The following is a 17557-nucleotide window of genomic DNA, read 5'->3' as shown; positions in this document are numbered from 1 at the left end:
ATAATACATTATATATGTCATTACTGTATTAATGACATTTTCAAGCAACTTAAATAAAATGAAAACATACTTATGTGATTTTTGTACAAAAATAAAAAATAACAACTATAATGAATGCTTATTATTCCAATTGGCCATAATCAAAGTATAACTTAAGTTTGACTAAATGTACTATACTATATAGCTTCTTTCTCTTTAACGATCTATAACCGAATTATCGTGCAAGTTCAATAAGTCTACTGAGAAGTTGGTTGATCTCGCTTTGGTTGGATCTCCCATTGTTAGCGTTATGATATTGTTGACTGTAATAGTTATCATCATGTTATAGGGGTTCTTGTTTTCATTGTAGGTGTAGTTTTGCCAGCCTGTAAGATTGATTGTCATTGTTTTGTCCACCATAGGGTGGTTATGTCTGTAATTTCTGTTTGGTGTTTTATTTGTTGAATTAGAAGTCTTGTATTAATTATAAGGTTTAAGTCAAAATACTGGGTTCAAATGTGCTTCCAGTATACTGATGAGGTATTTTTTGCCTAATTGATTAAAATGAATTCAACGTCTGATTGATCTTCACAGTATTTCTGTATTTCTTCATTGAATTCTTCAGCTTTTCTGTTGAAATGGGGCTGTTTTGCACAATCAAATGTTGGTAAAACATGTATCTTGGAGCGAGAATGACAGTTTTTTATGATATCTATAAGGGTTTTTTATTTCATTAACACATATAGTAGTTGTTTTAATACTCAAGTCGTTGCTTTCACACCTAACACTATATGTCTGGTGTCTTTGTTTGTTGTTTGAAGAATAGCCTCCCCTGCACTTATATACTTCTTTCCTGGTCAGAGAACCTTGATTTAGGTTTGTATGTACTGTACAGTTTTGAAGCCAATAGACCATTTCCATGAGAATCGATAACTATTTCTAAATCTACAGCATGTGTTTTTTCTTTAGAAATGCTGTTTCTTCATTTTTCTTAATATTTTGTTGATCTCTGTTTTTTTCACTTATAGTGGTAACTGTCATACATGTATCATCATTTTGTGAAGTAGCTCTGCAAATCTGTTCTGTGTGCTAATGTTTCCCTTATATTGAATTTCAGCTACATGTATCTCATGTTGTTGCTTTTCAAGATCAGATATTTTCCTCTTAAAAAAAGTTGGACGACTCCAAATCTGTCAACACTTTCTTTAAATCAGAATTTTCCTTAGATGTGGCTTTGTTAGTAATTTCGTTTGGTTGTAAATTTATTTTTGTCAAAATTGACTTTTCAAAGTCTACAAATTTCTTGTCAAGGACTGCTGTACTTACATATTGTTTCTTCGTTTGATTAGATGTTAACACAAGACCATGAAGCTCTTTTTCTAATTTTTTGTCGAGCCTGCAACTTTTGTTGCAGAAAGCTCGACATAGGGATAGTGATCCAGCGGCGGCTACAGCGGCCGCGGCGTTAGCTTACTTCTTAAAAGCTTTATATTTTAGAAGTTAGAAGACCTGTAAGCTTCATACTTTGTACAAAATGTATATAGATGCCCCATGTTACGAACTTTCCGTCAGTCACATGTCCAATGTCCTTGACATCATTTTCATGGTTCAGTGACTACTTGAAAAAAAGTTAAGATTTTTGGTAATGTTGAATTCTCTCTTATTATAAGTAATTGAATAACTATATTTGGTATGTGCATACCTTGCAAGGTCCTCATGCCCGTCAGACAGTTTTCACTTGATCTCGACCTCATTTCATGGATCAGTGAACAAGGTTAAGTTTTGGTGGTCAAGTCCATATCTCAGATACTATAAGCAATAGGGCTAGTATATTCGGTGTATGGAAGGACTGTAAGGTGTACATGTCCAAATGGCATGTGTCTTTTGACTTTGACCTCATTTTTATGGTTCAGTGGTTATAGTTAGGATTTTTGTGTTTTGGTCTGTTTTTCTTATACTTTATGCAATAGGTCTTCTATATATGGTGTATGGAATGATTGTAAGGTGTGCATGTTTAACTGACAGGTGTCATCTAACCTTGGCCTCATTTTCATGGTTCAGTGGTCAAAGTTAAGTTTTTGAGTTTTGGTCTATTTTTCAAATACTTTATGCATTAGGTCAACTATATTTGGTGTATGGGAATATTTGATGATCTATATGTCTGTTTCGCAGGTTTTATTTGACCTTGACCTCATTTTCACGGTCCATTGCTAAGTGTTAATTGTTTGTGTTTTGGTCTGTTTTTCTTAATTTATAAGCAATAAGTCAACTATATTTGTTGTATTGAAGAATTGTTAGCTGTACATGTCTGCTTGGCATGTTTCATCTGACCTTGACTTCATTTTCATGGTTCATTGATCAATGTTTTGTTTTCTTGGTTAATGTTGAGTTTATGTGACAGTTGTAATAAAGCTTTATATTTAGGTCTATCACCATAATATCAATGATTAGTAAAGAAGGCGAGACATTTCAGCGTGTGCACTCTTGTGTTGATTTTCTTTTAGGTCATTCAGATTTTGATTAAGTTCTGATATTTTGTTATCGTAGCTATTGTTATCTATAGGGTAGGACCATCTTTTAAGCCTGCACAGGTGTTCTTTACATTGTTTTATATTTAGTAATTGTTTTTAGATCATAGTTTGCTTATTATAAAAATAACACATTTCCCCAACCGGAACCGGAAGTTATTTCAAGATTACAAGCACTTTGATTACCTTTCTAGGTTGATGCCCCTTTGCAGGTGGAAAAATTGAAGATTTTTTTCGTTTCTGTTCTCTTAACTTAAGTTTGTCTCAACTAAATTTTATGAAATGTGTATATATTGCTTATTACCTCTAAACTCAGTTCAAGTTCAATTTTTGGCAGCTTCACTTTTACAGTTCTTGAGTTAAGTCCCTTTATAGCGTTATATGCTATCATCTGTGTCCCTGTGGACACATTCCCCATTTATTTTTTTATAAGTTACTATTAATTTGAACCATGACTGTATAACATTTTATATTTTAATATTTTATGATGTATTTAAATGAGTATTTATTGTTGCAAACTCCATTAGAAATTTGAGTTGATATCATTTTTGGAATAAGGGAAAGAGGGAGGAGGAAAAAATTGGGTTCAATTTTTCTCAATTCACATTTCAGAAAATAGAAAGAAAATTTCTTCAAACATTTTTTATTTTTGAGAGGATTAATATTCAACAGCATAGTGAATTGCTCAAAAGCAACAAAAAAATTAAATTAATGACCACATTCATTCTGTGTCAGAAACCTATGCTGTGTCAACTATTTAATCACAATCCAAATTCAGAGCTGAATCAAACTTAAATGTTGTGTCCATACTTGCTCCAACCGTTCAGGGTTCTGCCTCTGAGGTCGTATAAAGCTGCGCCCTGGGGAGCATCTGGTTTAAAGCCTGATGTCATTTATTTTAGCAATTATAATCAAATGCATGTAATTGCATAACCCTAAGCCTTTGTGTAACATAATCCAATACAGTTCTAATGCCTGAGGGATATCCCAATAAAGATCACTAATCAAATGTACCTAAGCTTGTACAGGTAGATGGACAAACTGCTGACAGGAAAACACTTTCTGAAGATAGACAATTGATAATAGATTTATGAATTATTCAACTAAGTTTTAACAAATGCTAATGATAATTTAGATTAAAATAAATAATTTTATAATCCAGTTACAAAGAAATCAGTTTTACAAGTGGAACATATGCTTTCATATTGACTTATGCAATCAGCACCCCCTTTTTTTAAGAAGTACAAAATAAGACTTAAAACATTAACATAATTTTCATTGCAAATAACTCAAGTACTGCTGTAACGATGATGTAGAATTATTTTAAAAAGTTATAAAGTAAAAACTTCAATTATTACTGTGAAGAAATATCGTATGGAAATTCTGAAATCATTTTGTAGTTTACAATCAAATTGATACATCCGCATTTCCAGTTTACATTCAGATTTGAAAAGAAGCATGTTGCATACATGTAGCATCAATTTGCTAGATAAAGGCATTAAAAACCTTTTCATTTGTCAATGTTTGGTCGTTGCCCTACAAATCTCTTCAACCTTTTACCAGGGACTTTCTATTCTATAGATATACTATATAAAGTATAGAAATTCCCTGCTTTTAATTAACCCGTACGAATCGTTTTGTTGTTGCAGCAAAATAATACCAGTTATGGGTTCATGACTTCTGAATTTGACAGTGTCCGTAAAAAATAAGCTCCACATGATTTTAACCACCATAACAATTACCAAAAATAGCAAGAAAACTACATTGGTCAACTATATTTGGTGTATGGAAATATTTTATGATCTATTTGTCAATCGCACAGGTTTTATTTGACCTTGACCTCTTAAGAATTGTTGCCTGCCTGGCATGGTTCATCTGACCTTGACCTCATTTTCATGGTTCATTGTTTAATGTTAAGTTTATGTGACAGTTGTAATAAAGCTTTATATTTAAGACTATCATCATGATATCAATGACTAGAAAAGAAGGCGAGACATTTCAGCGTGTGCACTCTTGTTTATATGTATATTGAAAAGCAAAAATGATCATTGATGAAATATTTTAGCAAAAAGTTACAGCTTGAGAGCCTCTTGTTAGGGTTTCATCGGTGAATGTTTAGTGTTTCAAGATTACGTAGTTTTCTTAAAAATGTTTTAAGCAATAAGTTAACAAGATTTCGTGCATTGTATGATTATGAAGTGAACATGTTTGTCCGGCAGGGTTCATCTGACCATGGATCTTTTATAATGTTAACTTTGTGTGATATATACATGTATAACTACATATAACATACTTAACCCAAATGTTCAATCAAGATAGGTAAGACAGTTCAGACATTTAAGGGTGTGCACTCTTGTTTTAAATCTATTGAATATTTAGTAGTTTGGTTAAATTATGATTGTTTTATATGAACCAATTCTGAATACAATAATTTATATTGTAGTCTTCAGATTTCCTTCCTCCAAGCTGTAAAATGAAACTAAAACGTTGGCTTTGTTGACACCAACTTGCATTTAAAGTAAATAGAATTAAAGTGTTCAAGAAATTTTCACTGTTGGTAAAGTTTCAATTCCCCTTTTAAAAAACCTCTGCTGGTTGACTATCAGTTCAGGTGGGTATCATCAGCTAAGTACATGTAGTACTGACATGTCTAATTATATTAACATAACTTTTTAAAATTGTCCGGTAATACATAATGAAAATATTAGAAACTAAGGTTTCAAAGTCCTCAGGCAAAGTTGACCTTAATTTAGAGGGATTTGGCTATATCTTTGTTGGTTACATAGCTCTTCAACTGTTTTGGTTCTTATACATTTACATCCTTGGCTTTCAAATATTCTGCTTTGAGTGCTCTTGATGGAGTTAAATCCAGAAAAGCACTTCAAACACATACCGGTAACATTTATAATGATATATATATTTCATTTTTGTCAAGCCTTCCACTATTGTCGAAAAAACCGATACATAGCGATCCACAAATATTCATTCTGTGGTTAAAGTTTTTAAAATTTTTATAACTTTCTTAAACTATCTTTGATTTTTATCAAACTTGGACAGGAGCTTGTCAAAAGCTAGCATCAAGAAGGAAATTTTGTCAGAATTTTGTTCTTTTTTTCCCCATATTTACTTATAAATGGACTTAATTATTCTTCCAGTTAACAAAACATACAATTTGCAGATAAAGTTTTTAAAACATTTATTAGATAAATATTAGCTCTCCTGGATTTTTACCAAATTTGTTTATGATCAAAAGCTAGTATCTAGAAAGAAATTTTGTTCTTGTTGTTCTGTATTTTTTCCTTCAAATGGACTTCAGGTGTTTCTATCAGTTAACATTTTATACAGTCTGCAGTTAAAGTTTTAAAACATTTATTAGATTAATAAACTATCCTAGATTTTTACCTAACTTGGACAGAAGCTTCTTACAATCAAAAGATAGAATCGAGAGGAATATTTTTATTACTTTTTTTCTTCATTTTTGTAGAGCCTGCGATTAACAGCAAAAGTAGAGGTGACACTGGGTTCCGCAGAACCCTACTGAATTTATTTTCATGAAGAGAGCATGTGCAAAGCATTGAAAGACCACATTTTGAATAAAGAAACTGATCATAATAAAAAAAATGCTGATAAGGGCTGATTGGTGCTGTATTTTTAATTATACCACACACTGTTTGTGATTCAGGTATAATGTTTTTGACCTGTCTTTCTGTCCGTTCGTCAGTCCTGTTATGTTCTTGTCATTGCAACTTCTCTGAAATCACACAACAGAATTTCATGAAACTTTGCAGATGATAAGGATATAATATATGTATCTAGATGTGCATATCGAAATCAAATTATGATTCAATTTTTTTTCTAGGAGGTATGCCCCTTTGAACTTATTGGCCTCAATATACTACAGTTTGTCAGTCCTGTTTTTTTTTGTCCAGTGACAATTTGAAGGCCTGGGGTAAGTGAGCATGCTCACAAAGGTTCTTTCTTTCAAATAATATTTAGATACATTTATAAACATTAACATTGAACTTTTTTCCAGGCTGAACATGCCAACTGTCCTGAATTACGCACGTACGTTGAAGAGAGTAAAGAAAAAATGAAACAGATTCAAGAACAACATCTAAAGCAGATGGATGAAGTGAATGTTATGCTGGCTGAACAACAAAAACAGGAGGTTCATAGCTGTTTTAACAAACTAATTACGTTATACACCTGAAAGTTATGTTGTCAGATTTTTTTGCAAACAAAGTGAAACATCATACCGATACACATATAATTAACTGGTCAATTTTTATCAGCCATTACTTTTTAATTTCAACACATTTGTTCATTAGTATTAAAAGCCAAAACAATACTGACCAATCAAAGCTATAGCACAATTCCTTTTTGGTACTTCTTCATCTTGTAGATCCTTAAAGTCAATATGAGTTCGTGCCTTCAACAATGAGCAAAATATAGATACCTCATAGCAAGTTTAAGACAACCTCTAGTACCAGCTTAAGCAAAATTATACTTGTTTAGCTAGTCAATAATGATTTATATTCAGATAGAGTTAAAATCAATCATTTCACCTCAAAATACTTTTGAATCTATTTATTTACAACTCTTTCTAACAGTCAAGTAGACAAAATCAAATTTCTTTAAGACATCATATATATATATATATATATATATACAACTCGTCTAAACATCAACCCAACAATGTTAGATCTGTAAATTTGCTTTCGCAAATTTTTGGTTCTTCCCTCGCCGGGATTCGAACCCATGCTACTGTGATATCGTGACACCAAATCACCTGCACTGCAGCCGTCCCACTAGACCACACGACCACCTGGGCTCTCAAAAAAAGAGCTTTCGCTGGCCATGTGTTACCTTTCCACGTCAGTTTTAATCTAGCGGCGTACTACAGTACATGATATATTAGGCATGAAGATGTTATTGTTACAGATCAGCTAAATTATCTATAGTAAAGGATCCTACAAATTAATGTAAGATACAGTCACAGAAAATAATTATATTCATAAGTACGTCTGAGTCAGTGACAACCCTACAACAGATGTATCCATCGGATCGCCATCAATGATGGTGATACATGGCTGTGTACATAATGTATATACAACTCGTCTAAACATCAACCCAACAATGTTAGATCTGTAAATTTGCTTTCGCAAATTTTTGGTTCTTCCCTCGCCGGGATTCGAACCCATGCTACTGTGATATCGTGACACCAAATCGCCTGCACTGCAGCCGTCCCACTAGACCACACGACCACCTGGGCTCTCAAAAAAAGAGCTTTCGCTGGCCATGTGTTACCTTTCCACGTCAGTTTTAATCTAGCGGCGTACTACAGTACATGATATATTAGGCATGAAGATGTTATTGTTACAGATCAGCTAAATTATCTATAGTAAAGGATCCTACAAATTAATGTAAGATACAGTCACAGAAAATAATTATATTCATAAGTACGTCTGAGTCAGTGACAACCCTACAACAGATGTATCCATCGGATCGCCATCAATGATGGTGATACATGGCTGTGTACATAATGTATATACAACTCGTCTAAACATCAACCCAACAATGTTAGATCTGTAAATTTGCTTTCGCAAATTTTTGGTTCTTCCCTCGCCGGGATTCGAACCCATGCTACTGTGATATCGTGACACCAAATCGCCTGCACTGCAGCCGTCCCACTAGACCACACGACCACCTGGGCTCTCAAAAAAAGAGCTTTCGCTGGCCATGTGTTACCTTTCCACGTCAGTTTTAATCTAGCGGCGTACTACAGTACATGATATATTAGGCATGAAGATGTTATTGTTACAGATCAGCTAAATTATCTATAGTAAAGGATCCTACAAATTAATGTAAGATACAGTCACAGAAAATAATTGTTGGGTTGATGTTTAGACGAGTTGTATATACATTATGTACACAGCCATGTATCACCATCATTGATGGCGATCCGATGGATACATCTGTTGTAGGGTTGTCACTGACTCAGACGTACTTATGAATATAATTATTTTCTGTGACTGTATCTTACATTAATTTGTAGGATCCTTTACTATAGATAATTTAGCTGATCTGTAACAATAACATCTTCATGCCTAATATATCATGTACTGTAGTACGCCGCTAGATTAAAACTGACGTGGAAAGGTAACACATGGCCAGCGAAAGCTCTTTTTTTGAGAGCCCAGGTGGTCGTGTGGTCTAGTGGGACGGCTGCAGTGCAGGCGATTTGGTGTCACGATATCACAGTAGCATGGGTTCGAATCCCGGCGAGGGAAGAACCAAAAATTTGCGAAAGCAAATTTACAGATCTAACATTGTTGGGTTGATGTTTAGACGAGTTGTATATACATTATGTACACAGCCATGTATCACCATCATTGATGGCGATCCGATGGATACATCTGTTGTAGGGTTGTCACTGACTCAGACGTACTTATGAATATAATTATTTTCTGTGACTGTATCTTACATTAATTTGTAGGATCCTTTACTATAGATAATTTAGCTGATCTGTAACAATAACATCTTCATGCCTAATATATCATGTACTGTAGTACGCCGCTAGATTAAAACTGACGTGGAAAGGTAACACATGGCCAGCGAAAGCTCTTTTTTTGAGAGCCCAGGTGGTCGTGTGGTCTAGTGGGACGGCTGCAGTGCAGGCGATTTGGTGTCACGATATCACAGTAGCATGGGTTCGAATCCCGGCGAGGGAAGAACCAAAAATTTGCGAAAGCAAATTTACAGATCTAACATTGTTGGGTTGATGTTTAGACGAGTTGTATATACATTATGTACACAGCCATGTATCACCATCATTGATGGCGATCCGATGGATACATCTGTTGTAGGGTTGTCACTGACTCAGACGTACTTATGAATATAATTATTTTCTGTGACTGTATCTTACATTAATTTGTAGGATCCTTTACTATAGATAATTTAGCTGATCTGTAACAATAACATCTTCATGCCTAATATATCATGTACTGTAGTACGCCGCTAGATTAAAACTGACGTGGAAAGGTAACACATGGCCAGCGAAAGCTCTTTTTTTGAGAGCCCAGGTGGTCGTGTGGTCTAGTGGGACGGCTGCAGTGCAGGCGATTTGGTGTCACGATATCACAGTAGCATGGGTTCGAATCCCGGCGAGGGAAGAACCAAAAATTTGCGAAAGCAAATTTACAGATCTAACATTGTTGGGTTGATGTTTAGACGAGTTGTATATACATTATGTACACAGCCATGTATCACCATCATTGATGGCGATCCGATGGATACATCTGTTGTAGGGTTGTCACTGACTCAGACGTACTTATGTATATATATATATATATATGCAGAGTTAAATAAAGGGCTTCTTTTCTGGCATACCATACAGCATTCTTTTACACAGAAATACACAATTAGCACTATTTGAAAAAGTACAAAAATGTACACAGTCAGTATAATAATGATATTAATGTTGTGTTTAACATTGACTATGCAAAAATAGTAGCCAGGGTGAGAGACAATAGTGCATTCTGGTCGTGCACTATTGTCTCTCACCCTGGCTACTTTTTTCGCATAGTCAATGTTAAACACAACATTATTTTATCAATAGCAATATTTTTTCTCTTTCTCTCTCAAAGCACCGTTTTGCACAATAGCTAGAAATCTTTAATTCACAGTATTGATCAATAGCACAGTACTGCACAATAGTTATTGTGTATTTACATTTAGTGTTTTAATGCCGCTGCAGTAGCATAGCAGCTTAAAGTTTTTCCCCTGTCTGTTTGTACGTACATCCCAAAATTGGTTTCCATTCTCTAACTTTAGTTTGCCTCAACCAAATGTTATAAAACTTATACACAATGCTTATTACTACAAAGCAAAATACTATTTTAAATTTTTGTGGTGTCATTTTTATACGATTGCAAAAAAAATTTGGGATCGTATAATGGTATGATGTTGTCAATGTCGTCTGTATCGTCGTCCAAAGACATGTTTGGTGTCTGGACAATAACTTTAGTGAAGTGAATGGATCTCTCTATATGAAATTTAATAAGAAGGTTCAATACCACAAAAGGAAGGTTGGGATTGATTTGGGGATGATGGTCCGAACCGTTTGGAAGAAGGGGCCCAAAATAGACCAAAAACAAGCATTTTTGTAGCTTCTGGACAATAACTTGTGTGTTAGTGTATAGATCTCTCTGACATTGTAACACAAGGTTCAATATCACAAATAGGAAGGCTGGGATAGAGTTTGGGGGTAATTGATCAATTCATGCAGGAATTAGGGGCCAAAACAGGGCCAAAAACAAGCATTTTTGTTTAGCCTGCAACTTTTGTTGCAGAAAGCTCGACATAGGGATTGTGGCAGCGTAAGCTAACTTCTTTTAAAGCTTTATATTTTAGAAGGAGGAAGACCTGGATGCTTCATACTTTTTATATAGACGCCTCATGTTGCGAAGTTTCTGTCAGTCACATGTCTAATGTCCTTGACCTCATTTTCTTGGTTCAGTGACCACTTGAAAAAAAAGTTCAGATTTTTGGTAATTTTCAATTCTCTCTTATTATAACTTATAGGATAACTATATTTGGTATGTGCCTACCTTGCAAGGTCCTCATGCCCTTCAGACAGTTTTCACCTGACCGCGACCTCATTTCATGGATGAGTGAACAAGGTTAAGTTTTGGTGGTCAAGTCCATATCTCAGATACTATAAACAAAAGGTCAAGTATATTCAGTGTATGGAAGGACTGTAAGGTGTACATGTCCAACTGGCAGGTGTTATCTGACCTTGACCTCACTTTCATTGTTCGGTGGTAATAGTTAAGTTTTTGTGTTTTGGTCTGTTTTTCTTATACTTTATGCAATAGGTCTATGATATTTGTTGTATTGAATGATTGTAAGGTGTAAATGTCTAGCGGGCAGATGTCATCTGACCTTGACCTCATTTTCATGGTTCAGTGGTCAAAGTTAAGTTTTTAAGTTTTGGTCTTTTTATCTAATATTATATGCCAAAGGTCAACTATATTTGGTGTATGGAAATATATTATGATCTATATGTCAGTCCCGCAGGTTTTATTTGACCCTGACCTCAATTTCACGGTTCATTGCACAGTGTTAAGTTTTTGTGTTTTGGTCTATTTTTCTCAAACTGTAAGTCATAGGTCAACTATATTTGTTGTATGGAAGCATTGTTAGCTGTACATGTCTGCCTCGCATGGTTCATCTGACCTTGACTTCATTTTCATAGTTCATTGGTCTTTGTTTAGCTATCTTGGTTATTGTAAAGTTTATGTGACAGTTGTAATAAAGCTTTATACTTAGGACTATCAACATAATATCAATGTTTAGTAAAGAAAGCGAGACATTTCAGTGTATGCACTCTTGTTGTGTTTTGGTCTGTTTTTCTTAAAACTATCAGCAATAGGTCAACTATATTTGTTGTATGGAGAAATTGTAAACTGTACATGTCTGGCTGGCCTGGTTTATGTGACCTTGACCTCATTTTCATGGTTCATTTGTCAATGTTTAGTTTTCTTGGTTAATGTTAAGTTTTATGTGACAGTTGTAATAAAGTTTTATATCTAGTCTCTAGAACTATCAACATAATATCAATGCCATTCAACATATTCAATGGTTAGTAGAGAAGGCGAGACATATTATCGTGTACACTAGTGTACTCTTGATCTAGTTTCCAGACAATAAATTGTGTTTAAGAGTGTGGATCTCTCTGAAATTGTACTACAAGGTTCCGTACTACAAAGGAAAGGCTGGGATTGAGTGTAGGGGTAATTGCTCCGAGGGGGGATTCAAAAAGTTTGGGTTCAAATTTTTTTTCTTCAAAATTTTTCAAATTTCAAATTTTTGAAAGTTTTCAAGAAGAATATTTAATTGCACAGAATTAATCAATAGATTTGTAAGATCTTAACATTTATTTTGTGTCAGAAACCTATACTCTGTCAAAAAATTGATCACAATCCAAATTCAAACAGTACCAAGCTTGAGTATTGTGTTTTATGTGACCTTGACCTCATTTCTCTGTTCAACCACGCATCAGGCTGCGCTCAGCAAATCATTTTATTACTGCTCTAGGGTTATGCTCCTTTTCAAATGAAAATGAAATGCTTCTCTGAGCGCAACCTGATATGATGGAAGAAGTCAAACCCTGTTGGAGCAAATTTGGACACAAATATGAAGCTTGATACTGTCTGGATTCCAACAGTTGGCATTTTCATGGTTCATTGGTCAATATTAAGAACTTATTAATATAGTCTTGTCTGTTTATTCAAATCTTTATTGTTATAAAACTACATATTTATAGTATGACACAACATAACAAAATGAAAATAAAAAAATAACAACAAGATGATTAATATACACAATAAAGGTAAATATTTTAAGAGTCCCCTGTCCTCAGTTCAATAGACAGTTTTAAATTGTGAAATTGGGTTGAGTATATATGTTTTTTTATCTATGTCATTTAAATTTATAAAGTGGATATTCTCATTTATCAAAAAATCAAAATAAACTTTCTATTATTATGGATTCTATTACAATATAAAAAGAAATGAATTTCATCTTCAATTTATTTACAGTTTTTAAATAATCGTTCTTATCTTGGTATTTTAAGGTATCTTCCCTTTTCTATTAATAAATTATGGTCACTTAATCTTAATTTTGTTATCAGTTTTCTGAATTCAAGTTATGAGCAAGTTAAATATTTTTCTTCTGTATTATTTATTTTTACATGTTTATAAATAATGAGTTTGCTGTTATTCTTTATATCTGATAGTTTATCATTTACTAGTTTTTCATAAAAAAATGCTTCAATTTTAATTTTATTTGTTCTCTTATATTTTTAGTTATCTTTTTTGAGGAATATGTTTTCAAAGTGTCCAAATCCATACCAGTTTCTTAATTCTACTTCTATGTTTTACATATGAGTCTTAGTTTTGAGACAGAATAAAGGATTTTTTAACCCTTACCATGCGGAATTGTTTTTAGAAAATGTCTAATTTTCGTTTATTTGCAAAAATATGCAAATTATATGCAAATGAGCTTAGCCCTGTTGCTGTAGCATATTGCAGGAATTTGCCCCAAAGTGGGTCAACAGGTGCAAAAAGCGTCAATTTTGCCGATTTTTCACCCCTTCTCTTGACCCAGAAGACCCAGGGTTGCTGGTTAAGGTATCCAGCTGTAGCCTGCGTGTAGAGTGGACCCTAGTGAACAAATTGACCCCAACAGTTGTAAGGTCGGAGTGAATCTGATCTTGATTCATCAGTCTACAGAAGGTCATTTGGACCCAAAATACCGAATTTCACGATTTTTGCCGATTATTGACTTCGAATGGACCCAAAACCGGAAGTAGTTGTTTCCTTTGCGTATTTCAATAATAATTATGATCAGCAGTTATATGGCTGTGGGTTTGCACTATCTTTGCCAGTTTTATGCCTCTGAACTTCTTGTGTAAGATACAGATGTGAAGCCTACCCCACCCGAGAAAACCGAGTTTTAGCCAATTTCAATTTTCCAAGTCCGTATTTGTGCTCAAAATGCTACTTAAACATGAGAAACGTGAATATGGATAGCCTCAGGTTGACGGAACATGCATAACTTTTAAAATAAGAATCATAAAGTGGACTTCTAAAAGTATGGAACGCCATTGGAGCCAAATAACGGTTATTAGGGTCCGCCCGTCAAAAGACGGGTACCGCATGGTAAGGGTTAAGAGAGGATTGATTACATCAGTATATAATCTTAAAAGATACAATATAGATTGAAATTTGATATTAAGTTCCAGTGGAAGTCTCCCCAGATCCGCTCTTGCACCTAAATTTGATGAAGTTTTTCTTATACCAAGTGGAGATTTACAAAACTGTAGGTGTAACTTTTTTATAGGTGTTTTATCAATGAAATAAAAGGGTCCAATTGTTTTCCAGAGTTATTTGCTCTTTTTTTTTTGCTCTGAAATATGTTATATAGAAGTCTAAAAATGTAACTTCTGAATTATATAAAGCTTTAGGTTTAACTAATGAATCAAAGAGATTATTTGCAACTTTAACTGGTGTATTATTCAATGGACTAGTATATGACTTCATCATAAAGAGAACGTTTTTAGCTTTTTTTGTTAGATCTATAGTACTGTGCGAAAGATTTCCATTATTTTTAATTAACATTCCTAAAAATTTATAGATACTGTAAGCAGCACTGTATTTGGTGTATGAAATGATTCATTGTAAGGTTAACATGTCTATCTGGCATGGTTCATTTGACCTTGACCTCTGTTTTATTTATCATCGAAATGTTAAGTGTATGGGATACTCACAGTAAACATAAATTCTATTATGAAAGATAAATCTGGCAAAACATTTAAGTGTGTGCTATTGCTTTTTCAGACAATGAAACTGGTACAAGAAAAGTTGAACATTGAACAAAAGTACAAAGAACAAATAGGAAAGGTTTGTATGATCCATTTAACTATATAAGTTGGTTTTCAAAAACTGGCATTGCAGGGGTCGGTCAGCAGCTAATTTACTTCTAACCAAATGATTTTTTTACCTGTCTTTAGACATATTTCAAGCATGTTTATTATATGACATAATCGGACCGAGAACACAATTATTTCTTTTGGACAAAAAATGCAAATTAAAAAAAATCTGCTCTATCCAAAAAAGATTTTTACTGTGTAGTGAACTTCTTATGGGACAATTCATATCAAAATTACAGAAAAGTAATCTCAGCAGCACTCTAACTCTACATGGATAATTTTATGATACTAGGTCTGTAATTCAGTTTAACAGCTTCAGATATACTTATTTTTTACCGTTTAAAACTATAAAATCACTAATTTACTTAAAAATTTATGCCCCAATATTGTTGGTAGCATCCACAAATATTCACTCTGTGGTTAAAGTTTTTGAAATTTTAATAACTTTCATAAACTACCCTGGATTTCTACCAAACTTGGACAGAAGCTTGTTTATGATCAAAAGATAGTTTCCAGAAGTAAATTTTGTAAAAATAAAGTTCTATTTTTTATGTATTTTACTTATAAATGGACTTAGTTTTTCTGACGGGAAACATTACATTCACTCTGTAGTTTAAGATTTTAAAATTTTAATCACTTTTTAAACTGTCCTGGATTCGTACCAAACTTGGACAGAAGTTTGTTTATGATTTAAAGCTGGTATCTAGATGGAAATTTTGTGAAAATTTTGTACCTGTGTATCTGTATTTTACTTATAAATGCACAAGGAAACCGGGATGAAATAGAACAAAAGAATTGAAGCTCTTTGTTAGAGAAGGCGATAAATGCTTACCGGTACTGTAATGTTTACTATAGTTACAATTTTTTTAAAAGTTAATAGAAACAAATAAAATGAAAATTTTCTGCTCAATTACCAAGTATTTTACTTTAAAAACACCATTTGCATAAGTTTTCAATTTATCTATTACAAAGTTAAACAGAACAATTAGAAATCAAGTCGACAACATGGATATCTATCAAGTTGGATGTAGAAAATGCATAAGGCCACACCAATTTAATTTCTTGTTCTACGGATTTTTGGACTCCAAAATATGGGGCGATCGAGCGATTTGAAAATTTTAATAAAAAAATATTTAATTTGAAAAAATTTGAGGCGAAGCATGAAAAGTAAAGGCGAGCGATTATAATTTTTTTTGTAAACATTAAAAAGTAGATTTTGACAATATTAAAACTTGATTTATCACTTGTACGTTGACATTTCTTTAATTTCTGATGTATTTTTTCCCTGTTCACCAAGAAATAGTTACATCTGGTCTATGTGTGTGTGACTGACAATGAGACAATTCTCCATTCAAGTCATAATCAGTTTGGGGGCAACCCCTTAATGTTATAAATATCGCTTTTACATGTTTTATGAGGGATCAATATAAGTTATAATATATTTGTTTGTATAAAAGAGCTCATATTTTCTCAAAGAACTATATATCTATCTGGTATTAAATGGTCAAAACATGTCCAAGAATTTTGTAATTTTCCTGGACTTTAACCATGTTAACACATTTACTTTAACAGTTTAATATTATTCAAAATAAGTGGACCCCTCTTTTAGAAAAAGTTGTTTAAACTATGATGCAACTCTCCTCTTTTTGAGTACAAAATTCTAAGTTTTCAAAGGTTTTGTATAGAAGAACTATACAAATCCTTGGTATTTCTGTTTTCTTTTCTACATCAATAAAATGACCCCTAATCTGAGGGAGGGTTGTTCTCAACCAGATAATAACAAACACAGGTCAAAGTACGGCCTTTTACACAGGGCTTTGATACAGACCAAACAGCAAGCTATAAAGTACCCCAAAATTATTAGCGTACACAATTCGAACAGGAAAACCAACGGTCTAATTTATATATATATCCAAACAGGAAAATACCAAATATGAACAACATCAACAAACGATAACTGCTGAACGACAGGCCCATGAATCAATCAGGACAGGTGCATAAACATGCAGTGGCTATAGATAGTTTTGTTTCGCCAGCATACAATATAATTGCAGTTGAAGGCAAATCCTTCAGAAGTTCTTCGTACTTTATTCTAACAGCGAACATGTTTTGATAGGGAATATAAGTAAGGGGGAAAGAAACCAATTGTTTGTCCTTTATAGGTATTTCCGCGCTGTTATAAATTTATATCGGAGCACTCCCTCTTTGGATAAATAGGTTTCATGCTGAAGCAAATATTCTCACAGATATTTACACCTTGTGGTTGGGTGATTTTATGTTTAAAGTCGTTATATACAGGTTAGACTGTGATTTTAAAACAAATGTTGATATCTTTTTATAATATTTACAAAAACAACGGTGTGGGAAATGGACATGATTACATTTCCGGATGCGGGAAGCGGGAATATAAAAAAAATAAAAAAATTCTGTTTTGAAAAAAATAGGTGCGGGCGGGTCCGTCGAACAAGGAATCAAATTGGTGTGGCCTAACCTCTGATTTACAAAAAAAAACATGGACGGACAACATAAATCTATTAGTTCAGTAATTTTCGTGTCT

At 33.5% G+C, this 17557-nt stretch overlaps 1 protein-coding gene and 1 long non-coding RNA gene across 3 annotated transcripts in view; one reads left to right on the top strand and one right to left on the bottom strand.

Annotated features, from left to right (window-relative positions):
• The window catches only part of LOC134721340 (paramyosin-like), a 48240-nt gene that overhangs the window by 10556 nt on the left and 20127 nt on the right, over positions 1–17557 (top strand). For both annotated transcript variants that reach the window (XM_063584282.1, XM_063584281.1), the window contains exons 2-3: positions 6541–6675; positions 14909–14971. In XM_063584282.1, coding sequence (XP_063440352.1) covers positions 6598–6675; positions 14909–14971 — 141 coding nt within the window. In that variant the 5' untranslated portion in view covers positions 6541–6597. The remainder of the gene's footprint in view (positions 1–6540; positions 6676–14908; positions 14972–17557) is intronic.
• LOC134721341 (uncharacterized) overlaps positions 16258–17557 on the bottom strand; it is a 142893-nt gene continuing 141593 nt past the window's right edge. Inside the window, exon 2 of the long non-coding RNA XR_010107838.1 lies at positions 16258–17491. This is a non-coding gene — a long non-coding RNA (uncharacterized LOC134721341). The remainder of the gene's footprint in view (positions 17492–17557) is intronic.

Source organism: Mytilus trossulus, chromosome 6, assembly GCF_036588685.1.
Source record: "Mytilus trossulus isolate FHL-02 chromosome 6, PNRI_Mtr1.1.1.hap1, whole genome shotgun sequence".
Classification (NCBI taxonomy): domain Eukaryota; kingdom Metazoa; phylum Mollusca; class Bivalvia; order Mytilida; family Mytilidae; genus Mytilus; species Mytilus trossulus.
Note: the sequence above shows the minus strand (reverse complement) of the source record. Positions and strands in the feature narration are given on the sequence as shown.